The sequence below is a fragment of the Xenopus tropicalis genome, chromosome 4 (genome assembly GCF_000004195.4).
Source record: "Xenopus tropicalis strain Nigerian chromosome 4, UCB_Xtro_10.0, whole genome shotgun sequence".
NCBI classification, from domain to species: Eukaryota; Metazoa; Chordata; class Amphibia; order Anura; family Pipidae; genus Xenopus; species Xenopus tropicalis.
In genome coordinates, this window is record NC_030680.2 from 126,556,636 (window position 1) to 126,577,944 (window position 21,309).

Here is a 21,309-nt window from a genome sequence, read left to right on the forward strand (position 1 = left end):
GCTTATCCTTTCATTGGGGTAGTCAGTGCTCTGACCAATTGCAAATTGTCTCCAAATATCAGTATCTACATCATACTGAAGGTTAATTTAAAGGTGAACCACCCTTTTAATATAACAATAAATTCTTCCATGAGAAGCCTGAGAAATCCCTTCGGCAGGGTGATAATATATGATTATATGCCCGCCGCTCTCTCCCAGAAAGAACATTCTGTGTAAGTATAGGTAGCTGTGCCCCAATATAATGCATAATTAGTATAAAATGACAGAAAGGGAAAGAACCTGATTTGGAAGTCTAAAAACTTTTTTTTTTCATTAGAGCAGGGATTCTTCACTGTTTTCAGATGGAACCCAGATAGGGCTGGAAGTCTGTTTTGCAGACCAAGATTTCTGCATGGTTTTAAGGAACAACAAATGGACCATCACATATGACATGATAACTAATATATGGAGTATAATGAGCTATAAACTATTGTTACCTTTAAAAACCCCATAGATATTTTTCAGTCAGTGGGGGTCATTTATCAACACTGGGCAAATTTGCCCATGGGCAGTAACCTATGGCAAACAATCAAATTGTCAAATTGTTGCATTTATTGTTCTACATGCAGCTGGCTGAAAAAGGCAATCACTGGTTGCTATGGGTTACTGCCCTAGGCATTTGCCCAGTATTAATAAATGAGCCCCACTGTCTGTGCTGCAGTTGCAATAAACATGTCCTACTGCTTATTCCCAAAAGTAGAGTTGGATGTGAGCATTCTGACCTTTAGCAATCAAAGCTTTGCTCTTACACAGTGAAAGATATACTCCAGTTGCCTGACAGGTCCACCAAACTACTGGGTGCCCACCCACAATATAGGGATAGGATGGCACCCTGTAACACAAGTGCTGAGTGCCACTGTCTCTCCTCAACAACCTGGGAAAGAGACCAGCAGGAGTCAGTTGGATACTTGCATTAAAGTAGTGCAAAAAGTAACATCTAAATGCTTTTTCCTTCTATGTTTTGAGGTGTAAAATGCACTGGGAAATGATTTGGATTCTGTAAGTCATCTTCAAATTAGCATTGTCTGTTGATGGCATTTCATTGAATTAAAAGGGATTATGATGATGCGCCCCAGGCACCACAGTGACTCTTCTAACCCATAGATTAAGAACTTCTCTATTAAACTGTACCTTATGGTCAGGAGATTGCTGGACCATAAAGCTTGCTATCTGGCCCCTTATTAGCACTGACTTCCCTACCTAACAAAGCTTTTATATAAACCCCTTCAGAATAAAGGAAAGCCTCTGATGGTATGAAACCATAGCATGTATGCTCAACTGCCTATAACAAGCTATGAGTGGTGTTTCCCATTCATACAAATGTTAGGAAATACACAGGGTGTTGGGTGATCAACCAAATGCTACGTGTGCAAGACCCCAGGGCTGGATTAACACTACCCTGGATAAAGCTGCTGCTCTAGGTTTGCAAACACTGGTCCCTTCCATTTGTTTTAGAAATAGGGAGCATTAGACTTGTCAGTTATATTTGTGCTCTAAACCAGGAGCCAAAGAATGGCAGTGAAGAAGAGACTGCCTTCATCAAATGCAGTGTTTTGGTGGGTGCTTGTTTCAGGGCCCCATTTGTATCCCTTGAGTTCCAAATTGTATTTGTTCTGTCCTTTGTTAGTTGCTGCTAGATAAGTTACGAGTTACGGATGGGCTATGGTGCGGCTGATGCATATACTAATCAAGCCCATGATGTTCATTCCATGGGCTGCTGCTGACAAGCAATCGCATGGTGCTGCGGGCCATGAACATGCCGCTCTCACAATCATCTCACCAACGTCGTTAGAAAGCTGGAGCTGCTGCCAAAGTACAACTATGCAAGGGGCCGGGGTTTATAGCATCTTACAGCTCTGTAGCCACGGCAACATTGAATTGACATAGTAGTTTTAAATAGGATTTTATGCATCAGTTTAGGGTTAATAGATGGCAATGTTCAGTTATCATCTGAACCAGATGCAATTTTACAGCATATCCTGCATCCTGATAACACTGACATACATGATGCATGGCTTCTACACTTCATTTCGAGGAGCCATATAAGGGCTATTACACTATTTTTCATGGGCTTAATGCGTGTTTGAGATGCAGGTTTGAGCGCATCATCTAGTTGATTCCATTATATTCTGCATGGTTTTACTCGAGTGTTCAGAGCTGTGCATTTTTTTAGATGTCATGTGCTGCTTTTTCTTGCATTTGACGGGTGTTAAGACAATTGAATAGAAAGTGGAGTTTAACGACTGAAAAACGCACTTAGGTACTTTTAAAAAAACATACATAAATGCAATATTTTAGTTTTAATGCCCTCAACCCACGTTTCTAATGCATTAAAAAATGATAGTGTGTAAGAGCCCTAAGAGTCATGGTTGCTTTTAATTATACTGACCACATAGACATTCAAGGAGTTTTGAGTTAGTGGGTGCTTCAGTTCTGCCTCACATAGGAGTCACATTTGTTTAGTTCCCAGGGTAATCGCCACTAAGATAGGCCTACTGTCAGGGTGAGCGCATTCACTGAGCTTGTGCTGACACCCAGTGGTGAACCTAGGGAGCTGCATGCCAGAAATAGGTTGACTGTACCTGCACCTGGATCTGCAACTAAGTATGTAGCTGTATAGAGCCATTATAAAAAATCAGCAAGTGGTTTGGGAAGTTAGAGATGTTTATTTACAGTAGCTGGCACATTTGTCTTAGTATCAAACATTTGCTTTCACTAGGTGTAAATCATGCCCTTATATAAATATCAATGTGTAATTATTCCAAATTCAGATGTTGCTTATCTGCTAGTTAACTCTTGAACTGCTCTAATGCAGTAAGAGGCACCCGTTTCCTATCCTGCCAGGGGCTGCTTGGGGGAGTCTGGTCTACAGTAATGACACTGTAACTGGCCTAAGGCTTGGAGCCAGATAGCAAACATACTTGCCCAGGGATACATGCAAACCAGGCCTAATACCAGGAGCTGTTCTAGCACTGCCATAATATCTACTGACTGCTCTGTTCTGCCCAGCAAATATGGCAGCAGAGAGAAACATTAACATATGTAATATAAACAGATAAGGGGGGGGGGGCACATCATAGAGAAACCAGGGTAATTAGCTCTGGGCACTAAATGCTGATTAAGAAAGACTAAACCATTTGCAACTGAACTAATTTGCACTGAAGATTTGAGCAAGGGCTGCCTTCAAGCACAGGCGGATAGTAGAAGGCAAATCTGAAGATGTTAGGCACTGAGATGATGTGGCTGTTACTGTGCAAAAGGGACAGGGAATAGAAGACAGTGCTATGTAAACACAGGGCTAAAACACAAGGAAACTACCCACACCAAGATGGCTTCACAGGTAATGTACATGGATAAATGAGAACTAAAGAACTAGGGCAGAAATGCTGTACATTATATTTTGTGCTTCTGTACCAGCCCAAGGCACCCACAGCCCTTTAGCAGGGAAGATCTGGGCCCCAAAGATGCCCCAGTAGCCCCCCATCTTCTTTTCTGCTGATTCCCTGCACATACTCTGTGCTGCTGGCACTTACCTGCGCTTAGGGGCCCACTCACATTATTCTGTATATATAGAATATAAATGTCACAATGAGCCCTGTAGCCTTAGCTTATATTACAGCACAACCTTATATTTTACTTAAAGATTTGCAGCAACCCCTAAGCTTTGCTTCCCTGCCCAGAGCCCACTGAGCATGTGCAGTGTCTAACAGAATCCAAGATGGGGAGCTCCTGTGACAACTTTAGAGGTTGGTGCATTAAGTAAAGTATATAAACTATGGCATTTTTAGCCATAATCATTTTTAGGGTTAAGCTCTTCTTTAAAGGGAATATTTATACCTGTACATTGCATATATATCCCATAAAAAGCCCAAGTAAATCAATACTAAAATCCTGCCATAACTACTAATGCCAATTCCTCTGTCTCATATGAGGCACTGTGCTCCCATACAAACCAGCAGCACACATATATGCTAGGTAATATCAGCCAATGAATGGACAGAGCTGTGTCCTTTACTCCCACACTTCCTGTTACTATGAGAACCTGCACTGTTTCCTGTCAGGTGATCAGTGAGTGACACACAGAACATGATAAAATGGTGGCTCAAAGTTAAAGGTCCAAAATAGGCCAATTTGATTCATTAATAGGCCATAATTAGCCTAAGTCCTGTCAGAATATCTGTGGCTAACTTGAGCCCAATTGCCAGAGAGTTGAATGCTTATTCCTTATTCTCTCCTATTGCTACAGAAACCATCTTTTGCTTTACATTTAACCTATCTCTTCATGGGTGCCTTCATGAACACTCAACTGGCAAAAATATATAAACTCCCCATGCAGCTTTCTGTACAATTGCTCAAAGTGCTCTTCTGTGTTTCTTTCTTTTGGTTTTCATTATATTAGTGAATATTATTATCAAATAAAAGTGTAACAGGAGCTCCCTCTGCTGTTCTGTCCAGGACAAAACAGAAGCTTAAATTACTGAAGCTGGAAGCAACTCCTGATACTTCTCTGCTCAGTTCTGTGCTCAGGAACAATTATACATTAAAGCGTTATTGTGTGTAAGTGTGTGTGTTTCATAGGAGGTGTTTTGGATCTGCCACCCTTCATTTAGAACCAAGTCACTGAGTCTGTTCCTCTAGCCCCTAGTTCTCTAGCCATCTGCTTTAGATATAATCCTATTTCCTTTATTAAGGAACTTAAAGATAATGACAAGGCCCAGTTGAGGGTAAGTAAATAATAGCACTGACTGCATGGCATCTGCTAACTCTCTAGCAGCGGAGCAGTGAGTCACGGGAATCATTATTTTAATAAAGTTATTATAAAGAAACAGCATTGTTTAGGGTATTGCATCACTAGACTTGGGCTGCAATGTCATGTTCAATGGGTTCAACTAGGAAGACAAGATAAAAGTAGCATGGCACTTGAAAGGCAAGCATTATAGCACAGCAAGATCCCAACAGACTCTTTGAAATGAGGAAAAATGATGAAGGGAAAAAAGAAAAGAGAAGTTTAGGCTGTCATTACCCCTGTGCTGACCCGTCACTCGCTGTTAACAAAGGAGAGGATGTTCTACATGGTGACACCCCTGGCGCTATCCTATTAATCATATATATATACGTGAGTTATGCCTTGGACAAAGAATAACAAAATTCAACAAAACTTCTCAAACGTCATTGCCATGAGGATGTCAATAGGTACCTTTGGTTTAAAAAGCTTTGAACCCCTTTCCACAAAGGCCCATTGTTCTATCTCTACCAATCAGATATCAGCATTCCATAGGGTACAACCACATGCAACAAAACAGGTACCTAGGGGTTTTAAGAGGTGTCTCGTTTCAATCTGCCGTACATTGCATCCCAAAATGACACACCTACCGATCTGACCTATTAGTTCCGGGATCCCCAACCTTTTTTACCCGTGAGCCACATTCAAATGTAAAAAGAGTTGGGGAGCAACTCAAGCATAAAAAAAGTTCCTGGGGGTTTCAAATAAGGGCTGTTATTGGCTATTTGGTAGCCCCTATGTGGACTGGCAGCCTAAATGAGGCTCTGTTGGTCAGTACACCTGGCTTTTATGCAACCAAAGATTGACTGTAAGGTAAAAATTCAAAAATAAGCATTTGCTCTGAGGCCAGTGTGAGTGACATTCAAGAAGTTGGTGAGCAACATGCCCACGAGCCACTGGTTGGGGATCACTGTATAAGATTGTATCATTCTGTAGTATTGTAGAATTAAAGGACAACATTTGTACCTAGAGGTTTTCAGCGGTGCTACCTGTTTAGACAATCACATGCCTGCCATCTGGCCAATGACATTGTGCCATCCCATAGTACCGAAGAAATATGTAGAAGTGCTTTGTTGTAAAGGAAAACCATATAGATAGGGGTTTCAAAGGTCAGAACACTTACACTTACATAAACACTTCTGACCAATTAGATTGTGCCATTCTATAGTACAGGTATGGGATATGTTATCTGGTAACCCATTATCCAGAAAGCTCTAAATTACGGGAAGGCCATCTCCCATAGACTCTAATTTAGTCAAATAATTCAGATTTTTAAAATTAAATTCATTTTTCTCTGTAATTATAAAACTGTACCTTGTACTTTACTCAAGCTAATATATAATTAATCCTTATTGGACACAAATCAATCCTACTTGGTTTAATTCATGTTTTAATGATTTTTAGTAGACAAAGGGTATGACGATTCAAATTAAAGAAAGACCCCTTACCCAGAAAACCCCAGGTTCTGTGCTTTCAGGGTAATGAGTGCTATACCTGTATCACAGAAATACTCAGCTGGGCATTATGGCAAAGGACAAAACATGCCCCTATGGGTGTTAAAAGCTTCAATCTGCCATCCACTTACTCCAAAATCCCACGACTGCCGTCTGACCATTGAGACACCAGTGCGCCATTGCATAGTATCAGATAACTATCGAGCAATACATTGTTGCAAAGGAGAAACCATAAACAGGTACAGGTATGGGACCCATTATCCAGAATGCTCGGGACCTAGGGTTTTCCGGATAAGGGGTCTTTCCGTAATTCGGATCTCCTACCTAACGTCTGCTAAAAACATTATTTAAACAGTAATTAAACCCAATAGGATTGTTTTGCCACCAATAAGGATTAATTATATCTTAGTTGGGATCAAGTACAGGTACTGTTTTATTATTACAGAGAAAAGGGATACATTTAACCATGAAATAAACCCAATAAGGCTGTTCTGCCCCCAATAAGGGGTAATTATATCTTAGTTGGGATCAAGTACAGGTACTGTTTTATTATTACAGAGAAAAGGGAATCATTTAACCATTAAATAAACCCAATAGGGCTGTTCTGCCCCCAATAAGGGGTAATTATATCTTAGTTGGGATCAAGTACAGGTACTGTTTTATTATTACAGAGAAAAGGGAATCATTTAACCATTAAATAAACCCAATAGGGCTGTTCTGCCCCCAATAAGGGGTAATTATATCTTAGTTGGGATCAAGTACAGGTACTGTTTTATTATTACAGAGAAAAGGAAATCATTTTTAAAAATGTGAATTATTTGATTAAAATGGAGTCTATAGGAGACAGGCTTTCCGTAATTTGGAACTTTCTGGATAATGAGTTTCCGGATAATGGGTCCGATACCTGTACAGGTATCCAGAATTCTCGGGACCAAGGGTATTCAGGATAAGGGATCTTTCCATAATTTGGCTCTTCATACCTTAAGTCTACTAAAAAATCAATAAAAATTGATTAAACCCAATAGGATTGTTTTGCCTCCATTAAGAATTAATTATATCTTAGATAGGATCAAGTACAAGGTACTGTTTTATTTTTACAGAGAAAAAGAAAATCAATTAAAAAAATCTGAATTATTTCATTAAAATAGAGTCTATGGGAGATGGGCTTTCTGTAATTCAGAGGTCTCTAGATAATGGGTTTCCTGATAACGGATCCCATACTTGTAAAGATACATTTTGACCACTAGATGGCATGTCATCTATACCCTAAGAGGATGAATAGGCAGTGGGGTCCCCTTACTCGTATATAAATGCTTCTCTGAAAGGTATATATCCCTTTTATAAAGACCTCTTACATAAAGCGTTTACAGTGGGCAGTTTGTCTCATTGGCATCTGACTGCCCCAGGGACTTAATAATAATAAGACAGACCTGGGGTCATTTGTGGCCCCAGGAGCCTAGAGAACCCAGCGGGGGTCCTAACTAATGAGCAGTGCAGTATATATGTGTCAGACACTTCAATTTAACCAGTGTTTGGGGAATTGGGTCTCTTTATAGATTGTGTGGGTCCCAGTAACTTCTAGGGAACAGCCAAGGAATGTTTTGCAATATATTGTTCTATGTGTAAAAGAAATATAGAATTTAAACGGAATAGTATTATAGCCCTTCCCCCTACTGGGCTGTACTGTACTGAAGTATTGAGGAATGCTATTTTTGTCCCTTTTGAGGGAAGTTAAACATTTTATTTTTCCTTGCAGGGCGTCAGGGCGTGAGGTTTTTGACTGGATCCTAGATCAAGGCTATTATTCGGAGAGGGACACAAGCAATGTCATCCGGCAAGTGTTGGAGGCTGTGGCCTACCTGCATTCATTGTGCATTGTGCACCGAAATCTGAAGGTAAAGTGGGGAGAAGGGCAGGTAAAAGGCAGAGAGAGACCCAAAAGTCTCCTTCATGCCAATGGGGCATAATTTGGTTTAGAGCTATTGGTCTGGCTCACAAAAATTCCTGAAATATGGATCCTGTGCTCTCTTCTGAGAACCAATGATCAAATACAACCTCTTAATTAATTAAATACTGTATTTACTGATACTTTGGGTTGCACCAGATCCAAAAGTTAAAGCCAGATACCAAAGGTGAGCCCTCATTTGTATATTCAAACCCCAAAAATATTGCAGGGATTCGCTGTAATCCCCAAATGATCCCCAGATTCAGTGCATTCTTAATAATACTCCCAGAACCAAATGGCCAGGGGAATTTGAGGGCGTGATCAGCTAGTTAGCCCAGTAAACCCTGTATGCTTATATTTACCTTTACTTACCAGTGACTTATGGATAAAAGTGCTGTGCAGAAGGCATCTCTACATTGTGTCTACTGGGAGCTGTAATCTCACAACAGCTAATGGGACATCAATTTGCATGGGGCAATTTTCTTTTAATTTGAATGCTTTTTTTTCAGCTTGAGAACCTCCTATATTTTAACCGTATGAAGAATTCAAAAATAGTGATCAGTGATTTTCACTTGGCCAAAGTAGAGACCAGCAGTCTCATTAAGGAGCCGTGCGGGACACCAGAATATCTGGGTAAGAACCATTTAACAGCAATACAGTTGATAGCAGTTCTTGAGTTATACAAAAAAGATGGTAATTGCTGACTTGTGTTTTTCCCAGCCCCTGAAGTGGTTGCACGGCAGAGGTATGGGAGGCCTGTGGACTGTTGGGCGATTGGAGTCATCATGTATATACTGTGAGTGGCCACTTCCACCTTCATTACGTCACCTGGGAACAAGTAGAACTTTTTATTTAGACTGAAACCGAGCCAGAATGTCAGTATTTCTAAAGATATATCCAAGCCCACAGGAGTGAAACTGACATAATTGGCAGAACCCAATTGAATGGCCCCAAGTTGATATAATTAGTAATATTTCACTGCAGCGGAAAGACACAAAAATGGGACAAACTCAGTGCAAAAGTAGCAGAGAGAAGTGTAGCTAATCTGGGGCAGAAAGGGAAAGTATATGAAGCAATCCCAGTCTTGATAATCATTACAACAAATTGCATTGGTCGGTTTCAGTTTTGGTGGCCTGCAGTGACAGACAGTTGCTCATGGCATGATGATAGCGACTCGTCTCTCACCGATGATTAATGGTAACTGGGATCATGTCTCCATGACGGATAGCTATGTGTTACAGTGACAGATGGTGATGGCCGTGTCACAGTGACAAGTCTAATGTGTCTCTAGTGATACTGTACACTGATTGTGCCAAATTGATAGATAGCTAAGTGTCTAAAGGTGACAAATAGTAATATGTCAAAAAGATAGGAAGTTGTGTGTCTCCACAGACATATATTGATTGTGTGACTTTGGTAGGGAGCTGGGTGCCAGTGACAGTAATCCATTAGAGCACATATACACATTAAAATTGAACTCTCTCTCCCTGCTGCAGTCTGTCTGGAAACCCCCCGTTCTATGATGAGCTGGAAGAAGAGGACTACGAGAGCCATGACAAAAATTTGTTCCGGAAAATTCTACATGGGGATTATGAGTTCGACTCTCCCTACTGGGATGATATATCACCTGCAGGCAAGCAAGGGGCTAGAACATTCCAAGATGGTCGTAATGAGCCATGTGGCTAGAATGTAATATAATGGAGACGGCATGCAGATAGGCTTGGTCTCCTGACTGCAATCAGATGTTTAGGCTCATATGGAAGCAAGGCTTGGCTGATCCTCGAGGTTGTGCTGTACTTATTTTGTGGCTTAGATGTGAGGATGAGGCTGAGAGTCATTAGCTGACCAACGCTGCATACTTTCAATGGCTTACATGTATACATATGCAGACTATGTGTATTTCAGCCCTGTCACCAAGTGGTTGACTCTAGCTTATTAATGGCTGATGTGGGGTTTTTTTCTCCAGTTTTCCCATTTTTTCTTGGGTGGGCCAAATAACAGCCATTCTCTGGGGTCCACAAAAGCATGGACTATATAAATGAAACCATATGGGTTCCCATGCTGGAGTATGTGTTAAAGGGATGCATCTGTCTACAGATTGGTAAGCAGCCATATTCTTCAACACGTATACCTACATCCTTTCCAATTCCCTCTCCTTTTTACAAGGAAGCAATCCTTTGGTCTTCTTCCATTGGAATCCTGTTTCATTGTAACACTATAGGGGATTCATGGGTAATATTTAGCTAACTGCGGCCCAGCTTTCTAGAAAATATAATGGCATAGCCTGTGAGTAGACAGTTATTCATACATGCACATGAGCAGAGATTAACATGCACCAATGGGGCTACTTTGCTTGTAATGGTGGCTGCAGCAAACCCTACACTAGCAGCACTAATTGTACCAACGTAATGAAAGTAGCAGGGAGGTGAAGACCCATGCATCCCAGAGTCCAACACTGAGAGTCTCCTCACAGAATTGTATTGCCTTTTGGCCTTATGTTTAACCATATACTCACAGGAGTGAACGATAATTTTTCTACAGCAAAAGATCTAGTGACCCGTCTGATGGAGGTGGAACAAGACCAGAGAGTGACAGCTGCAGATGCCATCAGCCATGAATGGTAAACTCTCCAATGGACCTTCTTTATATTCCTCCTTGTCACTTAGATTTCATTGTATTTAAACTTTATTGAAGTAAATAGATAAAAGCATTTAAAGGAACAGTAACACCAAAAAGTTTTTTAAATTAATTAAAATATAATGTACTGTTGCCCTTGCACTGGTAAAAGTTGTGTGTTTGCTACAGTAACACTACTATAATTTATATAAATAAGCTGCTGTGTAGCCATGGGGGCAGCCATTCAAACTGGAAAAATGGAGAAAAGGCACAGGTTACACAGCAGATAACAGATAAGCTCTGTAGAATACAATAGTGTTTTATCTGCTATGTGCCTGTGCCTTTTATCCTTTGAATGGCTGCCCCCGTGGCTACAGAGCAACTTTGTATGTATTATTTTCTGGGGAAAACACACCAGTTGTACCAGTGCAGGGCAGCAGCACATTATATTCTAATTACTTTTATACACTTTCATTTTTTGGCATTACTGTTCCTTTAATAGCTACATTTGACCCTGATATTCAACAAAGAGTCAGACAGTGGGAATGCATCCCCCATAAAACCCCCATGTCCATCTTTTTTTTACTCTGCTTCCATTACTGCGGTACCACCTCAATATAAGGGGACCATAAGTGACAGGGCAGCTGGAAGTGAGTGTCAGTGATCTCTGGCCAGTGCTAAGACTACTGGATGGTCTCCCCTCCAGCCATAATACTGCAGTGACAAGCAATGCGGCAGATTTATGTTGAAATTGTGTTGGGTTACATTTTGTGCTACTGGCTGTTAAATTAACAGATGTGTGTTTGGCTCTCAGGATTTCAGGAAATGCAGCATCGGATAAGAACATAAAGGATGGAGTATGTGCTCAGATTGAGAAGAATTTTGCTAAAGCCAAGTGGAAGGTAAAGGCTGCACGGGGTCCCTTTGTACTTTTGCTAAGTTACAAATATGCTTACATTTGTTCTCCATAACGCTCTTCCAACCACTCATAGGTATGGGCTGATTTATGAACACTGGCCAATCTTTGGCTAGAACCTGTGGCAACCAATCAACTGTTTGCTTCCACTGTTCAACCTGTAGCTGTCTAAAAAAGCTAATCACTGATTGGTTGCTGTGTGCTACTGCCCAGGTACAATTTTGCTCAGTGTTAATAAATGAGACCCGTTGGGAAAATTTAAACCATTAAATCCAACATCAGACAATAGCAAGTGATTTATATAGAACAACAGTGTCACTACCCTGATTCCATATATATATATATATATATATATACACCTACAGCACTGGTAGCCTTTATCTCAGTTGTCATTTGTTCTCAGTCGTGTGACAGTGTAAGTAGGTTGGCAATTCTGTAGGAATTGTACATTGACACTCAGTTCTACTGCTTGAAGGCATTATTGCACTCAGTAATTCTGCTCCAGTTAATTACAGGCTGCTTATATTTGAAATCAGAAGTCCCTTTTTCTTAATCGTGTGTCCCCAGGTGTTGCTAAACTACAAATCCCAGCTTTCCTACAAATCCCAGCTCTCCTTTCATAATCAAAGTTTAATACATGCTAAGAGACTGTAGCCCATAGGGACCTTGGATTGTAAGCCGCTCTGGGGCAGGGTGTGATGCCAGTTAAGTGCCGAGGAAGATGTTGGTACTGTATAAATAAAACATAATGATAAAAGCACAAGAAGGTTATTTAAGGAAATGTTTTGCTGTCTGTTTAGAAATAAATGTTTTGTGCCTGAAGGTGGCAGATAAGCTATAACGTAGGTGCTGGCAATCATATCCTTTGCAGAAAGCGGTGAGAGTAACCACCATGATGAAGCGTTTGAGAGCTCCTGAACAGACAGACCCGGGGACCCCTTCTCCCTCGAAGGACAGCGACAAGACACCCAGCATGGCCACGCCTGCACCCTCTCCTGCCAATACACCAGCTGGAGGTGCACCCTCTCTCCTTTGTCCTTCCCCAGACACCACAGGCTGAGCAGCTGAGGGAATAGAGTGGCTGAACCCCCACGGCCTCACTGACTGCAGATAAAATACCTTCAACCACCCCTCTCCCTCCAATGTGAGGGCCTTTTTGCAGATTCATAACATCAACCCTTTCACTGCCAAATGGGCCTGCAATAAGTTGCACACCCCTTTGGCCACACAAGGGTTTACTCTTATAATTGCTAAGAACAAGCTGTAGCACTTTCTTTGCGTAGCTCCATGAACCTTCTGCTGCTGCAGCCGACTATTTCTTTTTCTCTCTCCATTTCCTAGTGGCTAGAAAGATTAGGCAAGCTGTTAGACAAATCTGATTTCTCCTCATTGCCATGTTGCTAGCTCCATCTGCAGAGCATTTCTCCATCGCTCCTCCTCACCTTCTCTAGACCTGGGATCTTTCCCCTTGTACATGTTCCCCAGCAGGAAGGTTTATATTATCAGTCCCTCTCCCTGCGTTCTTTCCTAAACTGTTTATTCACACCTGCCTGGGGCAGCTGATTCAGGCCACCTGCCCCCTCCTCTTTAGTCTCTCTAGTGGGATCGGAGGGGGCATGTAATGTACAGACCTTGACCCTGTGTTTTGTATGCTTTACTATGAATAAACTTGCTGCTTCTCCCAGGCCTGCTTGTGTTATGTGACCTGCGGGATATCTGCCGTACGTATCCATGTGCTCCACTGTTTGTTATAGGAATCTTATGTTACTGAATGAACACGCAATGTATATTTTGGAAGGTATCCCATACTCCCAGAGGGTTTTAGACATTCCGCATTTTTCACATGGCTGTTTTTAGCATACTTTGCACTCACCAGGAAACACAGAGCTGTCAACCAACCCAATGTCACGAGGGAGACAGTGATCCAGTCCTATTTTCTTTTTGGGCCTGAATTTCTCATCACACTAAATGATAGCTGAATGGATCATTATCTCCCTCGTGACATGGGTTTGGTTGATAGCTCGAAACAGGGCTCATTTTCCCCGCAGTGAGATGCTCATAAAACCACTTTAGTTGCGTCAAATATGATCCTTGCACTTCCTTATAGTTGCGCTCAGTGAACCCTGGAACTACCGACACCTCCTGACACGGCACGGCACACTGCTCCTTTTTATCAGCAGTGCCAGGTCTTAACTAACAAACACTGTGTACTGAGCACTAGCTGTGTTGCTTCTGCTGTCTGTTCCCAAACTAGGCCATTAAACTTCTGTGTGGTTTTTGTGTTGATCAGCTCAGTTGCAGAAGACACTGAGGAGCCGCAGTCTGTGAGCGATTGGAGTCTGACCAAGAGAAAACTGTTCTCAAACAGTGAAAAAATAGTTCCTCCCAATGCACTAGAATGGAACTCCCCAATTCCTTTATACAGGGTGGTTAGAGGGAGTTTTCTTTATTTTAACCCCTAACAACCCTGTACATATGCACTGAGAGCTGTGAGAAAACAGCGGTGATTATACTCTATATATCCTCTCTGGATACAGTTGGTAGAAAGTTAGCCAGCAAAGCAAAACCTTGTGATGTTGCTCTGCTCAGAAAATGAAGTTATTGAGTAGAAAAGAGTCATGGGGTTTTTTCTGGTCAGTTTTAAGCAGAGTAACATCGCCAAACCTTCCTTTTCTAAGTTACTTTCTGCCTACTATGGGCAGCTGGCTAAAATGGACAGCAGGTGGCGCTTTTGTTTCAAATTCATTATCTTAGCAGTGAAAAAACAGCTAATATTGTGCGAAACTAGAAAAAAAAATAATGTAAATTATTACATTACATTTTTACATGCTTACATTTCCTTTAATCACGGTCACTGGGAGAACACTGCAAATCTCCCTGGATTTCTCATTGCAACCAACCAGCTGCTTTGAGGAGATTAGATTTGCTGTTTCCCTAATATACCGGCAGAACAGTTTGTACAGCAACATCCAAACATTGTAAATATCACCATTGCCCACAAGCTCTGTGTGTACTTTCAGATCCAATGAACCTGCAATCAGATTCCCCAATACAAATCTCCTTTGTGCAGATAAAACCTGATCAGATTTCTCCGCATCTCTGCATGGGCAGCGCTTTGGGGGCAACACTTTATGCTCTTGGCCTTTGTCTTTCTCAGTCTCTTTATTTTGCCTTTCAAAGGCCCCATTGCTGATTCTATACATGATCAGTCGTTAAACTGTTATTCTATAGCTTTTTCATTCTGCTAACCCAGGCTCCAGGAACCCCGCTGGCACTTCTGGGTTTGCGCACACAAAAGATCCTATATAAAAGGGATGACTTGACATGGCAGCACAAAGGACAACTAAAATAATGGTATTAATATTTCTCATATGTTACATTCTTGGACAAATCTGCCCATTAGTCTGATCTGACAATCTCCTCATACAAATTGCTTGTCTTGGAAGAGGGAAGGCAAACATACCTCTGGCTTCTATACAATGCATTCATTCGCTTCACGGCCCCAGGCTCCTGCTGAGGGCTTTAAAGGGAGAAGAATTACTAATGAATTCATTAAATTCCCAGCGTTTGTGTAATAAAGTGCAGCGCGTTATCTCTCGTGTAATAGCAATGTTTTTATTAATAATCGCCGCCCTGCTGGATTGTGGGCCGCCTCCCTGCAGTTCTTCAGTTCTATCAAGCTCCTGACATTATATCCCAGCGGGACGCCGGGACCCTGCAGAACAAGAGGCACTGCCTTTGCCAAGGGGCCCAAACTGCTGTACAGCTGCCCCACCGCCACTGTCAATATTTATATTTCAGCTGAACTGAATATATCCAGCATTGCTGTGTAAAAGGCATATTTTATACCCCAAACCAAAAATCTTATTCTTACAACAATTAGACGATTAAGTAAGCAATTCATAAGTATTTATAATTCATCTTTGGTACAAACCAACCAATATATCCTTTGGAAGATTGATTCGGCAAATCCTGTGAGTGCCATTATTCTGCATTGTTTAAAGGAGAAGGAAAGGCTAAATCACTTGGAGGTGCCAAATGTAAGTCCCGCCCCCGGTGATTGTAATCCTTACCTGAAACCCCTAGCCGGCAGCACACAGTGATCATTTGTGAGACGTAGAGGAGAAGGAAAGCGACTGAGGCAGTTTATTGCCAATAGATTAGTTACAATAGTGCAAGCTAGAATGCTATACTATTTCTGCAGAATGCTTTATTATACCTGACTAAACAGCCCTAGAAGCTCCATCTGTTTAAGATAGCAGCAGCCATTTTAACTTGGCCTGACTTAACTTCCATGCCTGCGTCTCTGTGTTTTAGACTTAGAGACTTAGATTACAGCAGAGAGGAGAGGTGAGGGGGAGAGAGGATCAAACTGAGCAGGCTCATGTCATGCCCTGAAGGATTTTTCTTAGAGCAGGAAGACTGACACAGAAGATCATGTGTACAGAATAGAAGGAAAGAAATGTGGTGTTTCTTTTCATTGAGGACAGATGTTCTGTAAGTGTTTATGGCTGTATTTACAGAGACCTTTCTGATAAAGTTTACTGAGTTTTTACTGCAGTACTTCCATTCAGGCGCAGGTATTGCCCACCAGCTGATGTATTTTCAACTTTGACGATATAAACCACTTATGGCTGCTGCTGAATACATGGATCCTAAAGCTTGAACGTTTGGTGCATTTTTGCCTTGACATACCCACTTAACACAGGAAACTATGGGTGACACCAGTGCCTAATGTCCATACAAACCATTACTGCACTAAATGTAGAAATGATCACTTGGTGCCACTTAATCCATAGACTCGCAGATATTTCATTTGTGCGGTGAGATAATGATACCATCAGAGCTCAGTGGGCTGAAGAAATATTTGGGATGTGCTTGTTGCAGTAAGTATAGTTAGGCTTGGTCCGTAGGCACCCTTAGGAAGAAAGGAGCATTGCAGTGTGTTGCTGCCCAATGAGACAGAGCCTATTCACTCTAACCCCAAACACCCCCCAAGTTTCAATGGAGTCAGCATTTGGTAGCAACGTCACAACCAAAAGAGAAAGCCACCATAGAATAGTACACTGACAAAGCCTTTCAGTCCATCTGTGCCTCTTAGAAACTAGGGGTCCTTCTTCTCCCAGGATAATGGAGCTGAAGCTGAAGTTTGGGGACCCTTTGCTTCAGAGAACTGATTAATGCAGTACTTGTATTATATGAACTGTTTGCAAATCCTCACACATGTGTGCAGCCCAATGTTTCTTTCCATACTGTATATCCCAGCAGAAACAGGGGCAGAGAGAAGATGATGACAGTGCTACATAGACATGTACAAATATCCTTAGACAGTTGTGCTCAAGCTTTATACAGTAATTCTCACTGTGCCTGGGAGAGGGCATGGTTGAGAAGTTCATCTGGCTGCACCATCAAAGGCAATAGATCTATGTCTGGAAAGGCTTTTGATGCTGTTAGGTGCGAATAAGTGGAAGGTTGTACAAAATACATTTACTGTCATCACAGACAACTGGAAAACAGACAATGTCGTTTAGGTTCTACCATGGTTTAGTAGCTCCATGTGTAGCTGTATGTTCCTTGGCAAAGCATACTCATTTATTTTAATCATCGGCAGACATGCATAACGTTGTTTGGCAATGTCTAACCAATGGTTCTCCAGCTGTTACTCTACTATATCTCCCAGCAGCTGCTGGACAGGTGGAGATACAGTACCACATGTTAGTTGTTAGTGCCATAAGTCTACAATCACACATTAACACAGCACAAGTACTTTCCATTTACCCTACCAGCAAATCATGTCACATCAGTGGCTGGACCCCACAGCAAATTCAGTATAGGGCCCCAAAATAATGGTAAGCTGACCTATTCTACCAATATATTTTATGTTACCTTCTGGAGCACTAAAACATATTTTGCCCAGTCCTGCGCTTAAGGGCAAATGCCCATACCTGGTGCACTCTTACCTTCCAATTTGTGCCTGTATGTTACCCAACCACTTAGATTGTAAGCTCTACGGGGCGGGGACCTCCTTCCTACTGTGTCTCATACCACATGGCACTTATATATATTTATTGTATTTATTTATTAGATCACTTGTCCTCCCTGTGTGTAATTTTGTATTCTGTAAGATTGTACAGCGCTGCGTACCCTTGTGGCGCTTTATAAATAAAGTTATACATGCATATAAACAATATATTTTGAAATTGCTCGTTATTTAGGAGCTCCTTGGGCCCTCTACACTCCTAGACCCCCTGCAGCCACAGGGTCTGCTTCACCCACAGTTACACCCCTTTGCCATTCCCCACAAACACCAGCAGAGCCCACTGGATGATCCTGATGCAAATAAAGAAACGGATTTTCAAATAAACATTGACTTAACAAATATAATGTTCCTCTTGATTGCTCGTCATCCCGGGCACGGTATTAAACAGACACTGTGCTTTTGGTGCCATATAATGTGCATTCTTCTGGCATAGCAAACCATCATGCAATCAATATATTTATAATACAGGCAAGAGATAACGTGCTGCTGGGAAGATCACATGACTTATATAAATTATAGTGTTACACTATTATCCTTACTATATTCCTCAGCACATAATAGACATAATATATTGTTCCTATCAGACCCGGCCCCAGTGGAGGTTACAATCCCATTCACACATACTATAGTCAATTTTATTAGGAGCCAATTAATCTGCAGCATAAATGCCAGGTTTCCAGACAAAAACATGTATTATGTATTATTAAATGTATTATCACTCCAGGAAGTGGAGTTTAAACTTACTGACTAGGGAGTTTTGCCCGCCCTGCCCAATTGCTGACTGTAGGAACTGCAGGAAAATATGGGGTGTTTAAAGCTTTTATTCTGTCATAACCGCCAGGTGCATCGGGGGGAGATAGCAAGCACCACTATTATAACTAGTGTGGGAACAGTGGCCAATATTGCATGACTGCCATAAACAGCAAAGGGGTGCAAATTGGTGCATTTTATCTATGGAAAACATATGGTGGGCAAAGTGGCCCAAAATTGCTACGTCACATTAGCCGTAATTTCAGTTAGTACTTACTGATTTTCAGGCTAAACAGAACCAGGACCAGTGCTGGTGATGCTGGCCCATTAAGCAGTATGAGTGGAGGAAAGGTTTTGTCTCTGTGAAGAGTGGTGTAGGAAAAGAACATGCCAGAAGTTGGACCATACAGATTTAGATAGGTCCTGTGTATGTTGAACATTTTTGGAATAAGAGTTGGTAAGAAAAGCTATTTCCCTGCCGTGTTTAAACACCACAAGAGTGACTATTTTTGCTGATGATACTAAATTGTGCAAAAAGTTCCATACAGGATGCTGCCGCTTTGCAGAGCGATTTGACAACATTGGTGAACTGGGCAGCAAACTGGAAAATGAGGTTCAATGTTGACAAGTACAAGGTTATGCACTTTGGTAGAAATAACATAAATGTGTGTAATACAGTAAATAGTATGGTGTTGGGGCGTCTTTAATTGAGAAGAATCTGGGGGTTTTGTGGATAACAAACTGTGTAACTCTATGCAGTGTCTTTCAAAGGCTTCTGAAGCAAATGCTGTCTTACATAAAAGGGTATTAAATCATGGGATGAAAATATAATTTTGCCTCTTTATAGGTCTTACCTTGAGTATGCAGTGCAGTTTTGGGCTTCAGGATATTAATAAGTTGGAGAGAGTGCAGAGATGTGTAACTAAACTGGTGGATGGAGGATTTGAACTATGAGGTTAGACTATCAAGGTTGGAGACACTTGTGGTGGACACTTTACAAGTACATTAGAGGACATTATAGTCAGATGAGGGCAAGCCTTTTTTTGATAGAAAAGAACCATGGCCCCCCCCCTTTAGACTTCAAGAACAGAACTTTTGTTTAAAGCAGCATAGGGGGTTGTTCATAATGAGGGCAGTGAGGTTGGGGAATGCCCTGCCGGTCGATGTTGTGATGGCACATTCTGTTAATGCCTATAAGAGGGGCCTGGATGATCTCTTAACCAAGCATAATATCCAAGGCTATTGTGGTCTTAAGATCTACAGTCCTACAGTTTGTTAGTATAGGTATTGGTATATATTGTTTATACTGTATATGTGAGTATATAGATAAGTTGGTATCAGTCTGTGTATATATGATCCCCGGGGGGGGGGGTCACTTTACAGTGCAACCAATAGTTTGGAGCCTCCACTTATGTGAGTGTTAACATAAATAAAGACCCTTACCCCCTCACTCTGCCCCAAATGGAGGGCTATGCAGGGCAACATGATGCAGCCCCAGCCTTTATTAAGGTAACATTTACACATTGGAGCAAAAGGTCATTTTAATGAATATTAGAAAATGCCTGTTATTCTTGAAAATGAACGGTGGGGTCTTTAATACACAGGAGAAAAAACATGACTTTAGTACATTTATAATACATAGTATATATGAAAGCTATTCAACAACTGGTTAATAAATCATGTCTGTGCTAATTTTATTTCTTTTTTCCTTTCATATTGGAAAACAGAAATATTTCTCTGCAGTTTCCTAACAGCTAAAACCTGTCGGTTTCATTCCCAGTACAGTAATTCTGCATAAAATAAAAGTGCAGGTTTTAGTCCCAGTGCAGGAATATGGCATTAAATAAAACATTCTTGGCTTTGCTCCCCATACACTGATTTAGCATTAAACAAAGCCTTCAGGTTTTGTCCTCGTAGAGTTATTCAAGGTGCAAATGCTGATGACAAAAAGTCTACTGGATGACTGAAACATTATCCCAGTCTCCCTGAGGACCAATCAGAAAGCTTATTTTCAGCCAGCCTACAAATTACTGGTTACTGAGGTCTATCATGGTTCAGCTCAAGTCTTTGGATCAAATGTAATTTTTCATGCACTGGTGCAAATTGTTGCTCTTCTAGGAACGGCTATTAGCATTTTTACAGTCAGCATGTCCCCACTGCCCACTCCTAAATCTACTGTTTCCAGGTTCATTTATATTTATAATCAGAAGTGCGGCTACCGAGTGTAATTCAGCAGCTCAGCAGGAGCTTTCATCAGGTAACAGAGCTGTGTAAATGGACATGGAAAGCCGCTGTATCTGAATATAAACCGTGCATTGTGCAGTTAAGGAGGAAAATCTATGTGCTTGGGTTAAGGTGGTGCTGCTTGATTTGTATCATCCTGTACAGTAATCTACAATGCTCTACATACACCTTCATTACATGTAACACTAGTGTGGTTTTGATGGGCTCTAAGAACAAATATAGGCTTTAAACATACATTAGGTTTCAATACAGGGCAACATTTCCATAGGACACCACTTACTAGATTAGAAAAGTAAAGTGCCATGTTGCACGGTCTCATACTCATCATAAAAGCCTTTTCTACCTGTATATCATCAATGTTCAACCTGCAACCCTTCCACTGTTGCCCAATTGCAACAGTGATCCAAAGAGACTGGGACATGGATATGGTATAAATCTCCGGGTTAAACTTCCTTTGTGATGATAAATGATCATATATCTGCAGTCCCATAGACTCTTTGGAACACCTTGGGTGGTTCTGCA

At 41.3% G+C, this 21,309-nt stretch overlaps 1 protein-coding gene across 1 annotated transcript in view; it reads left to right on the top strand.

The window, feature by feature from the left end:
• camkv (CaM kinase-like vesicle-associated) overlaps positions 1-13,438 on the top strand; it is a 51,945-nt gene extending 38,507 nt beyond the window's left edge. The window contains 7 exon segments of the mRNA NM_001126509.1: positions 8,033-8,171; positions 8,731-8,854; positions 8,942-9,017; positions 9,718-9,854; positions 10,763-10,841; positions 11,652-11,739; positions 12,625-13,438. Of these exon segments, the coding sequence (NP_001119981.1) occupies positions 8,033-8,171; positions 8,731-8,854; positions 8,942-9,017; positions 9,718-9,854; positions 10,763-10,841; positions 11,652-11,739; positions 12,625-12,813 (832 nt within the window). The 3' untranslated portion in view covers positions 12,814-13,438.
• The last annotated feature ends 7,871 nt before the right edge of the window (positions 13,439-21,309 follow it).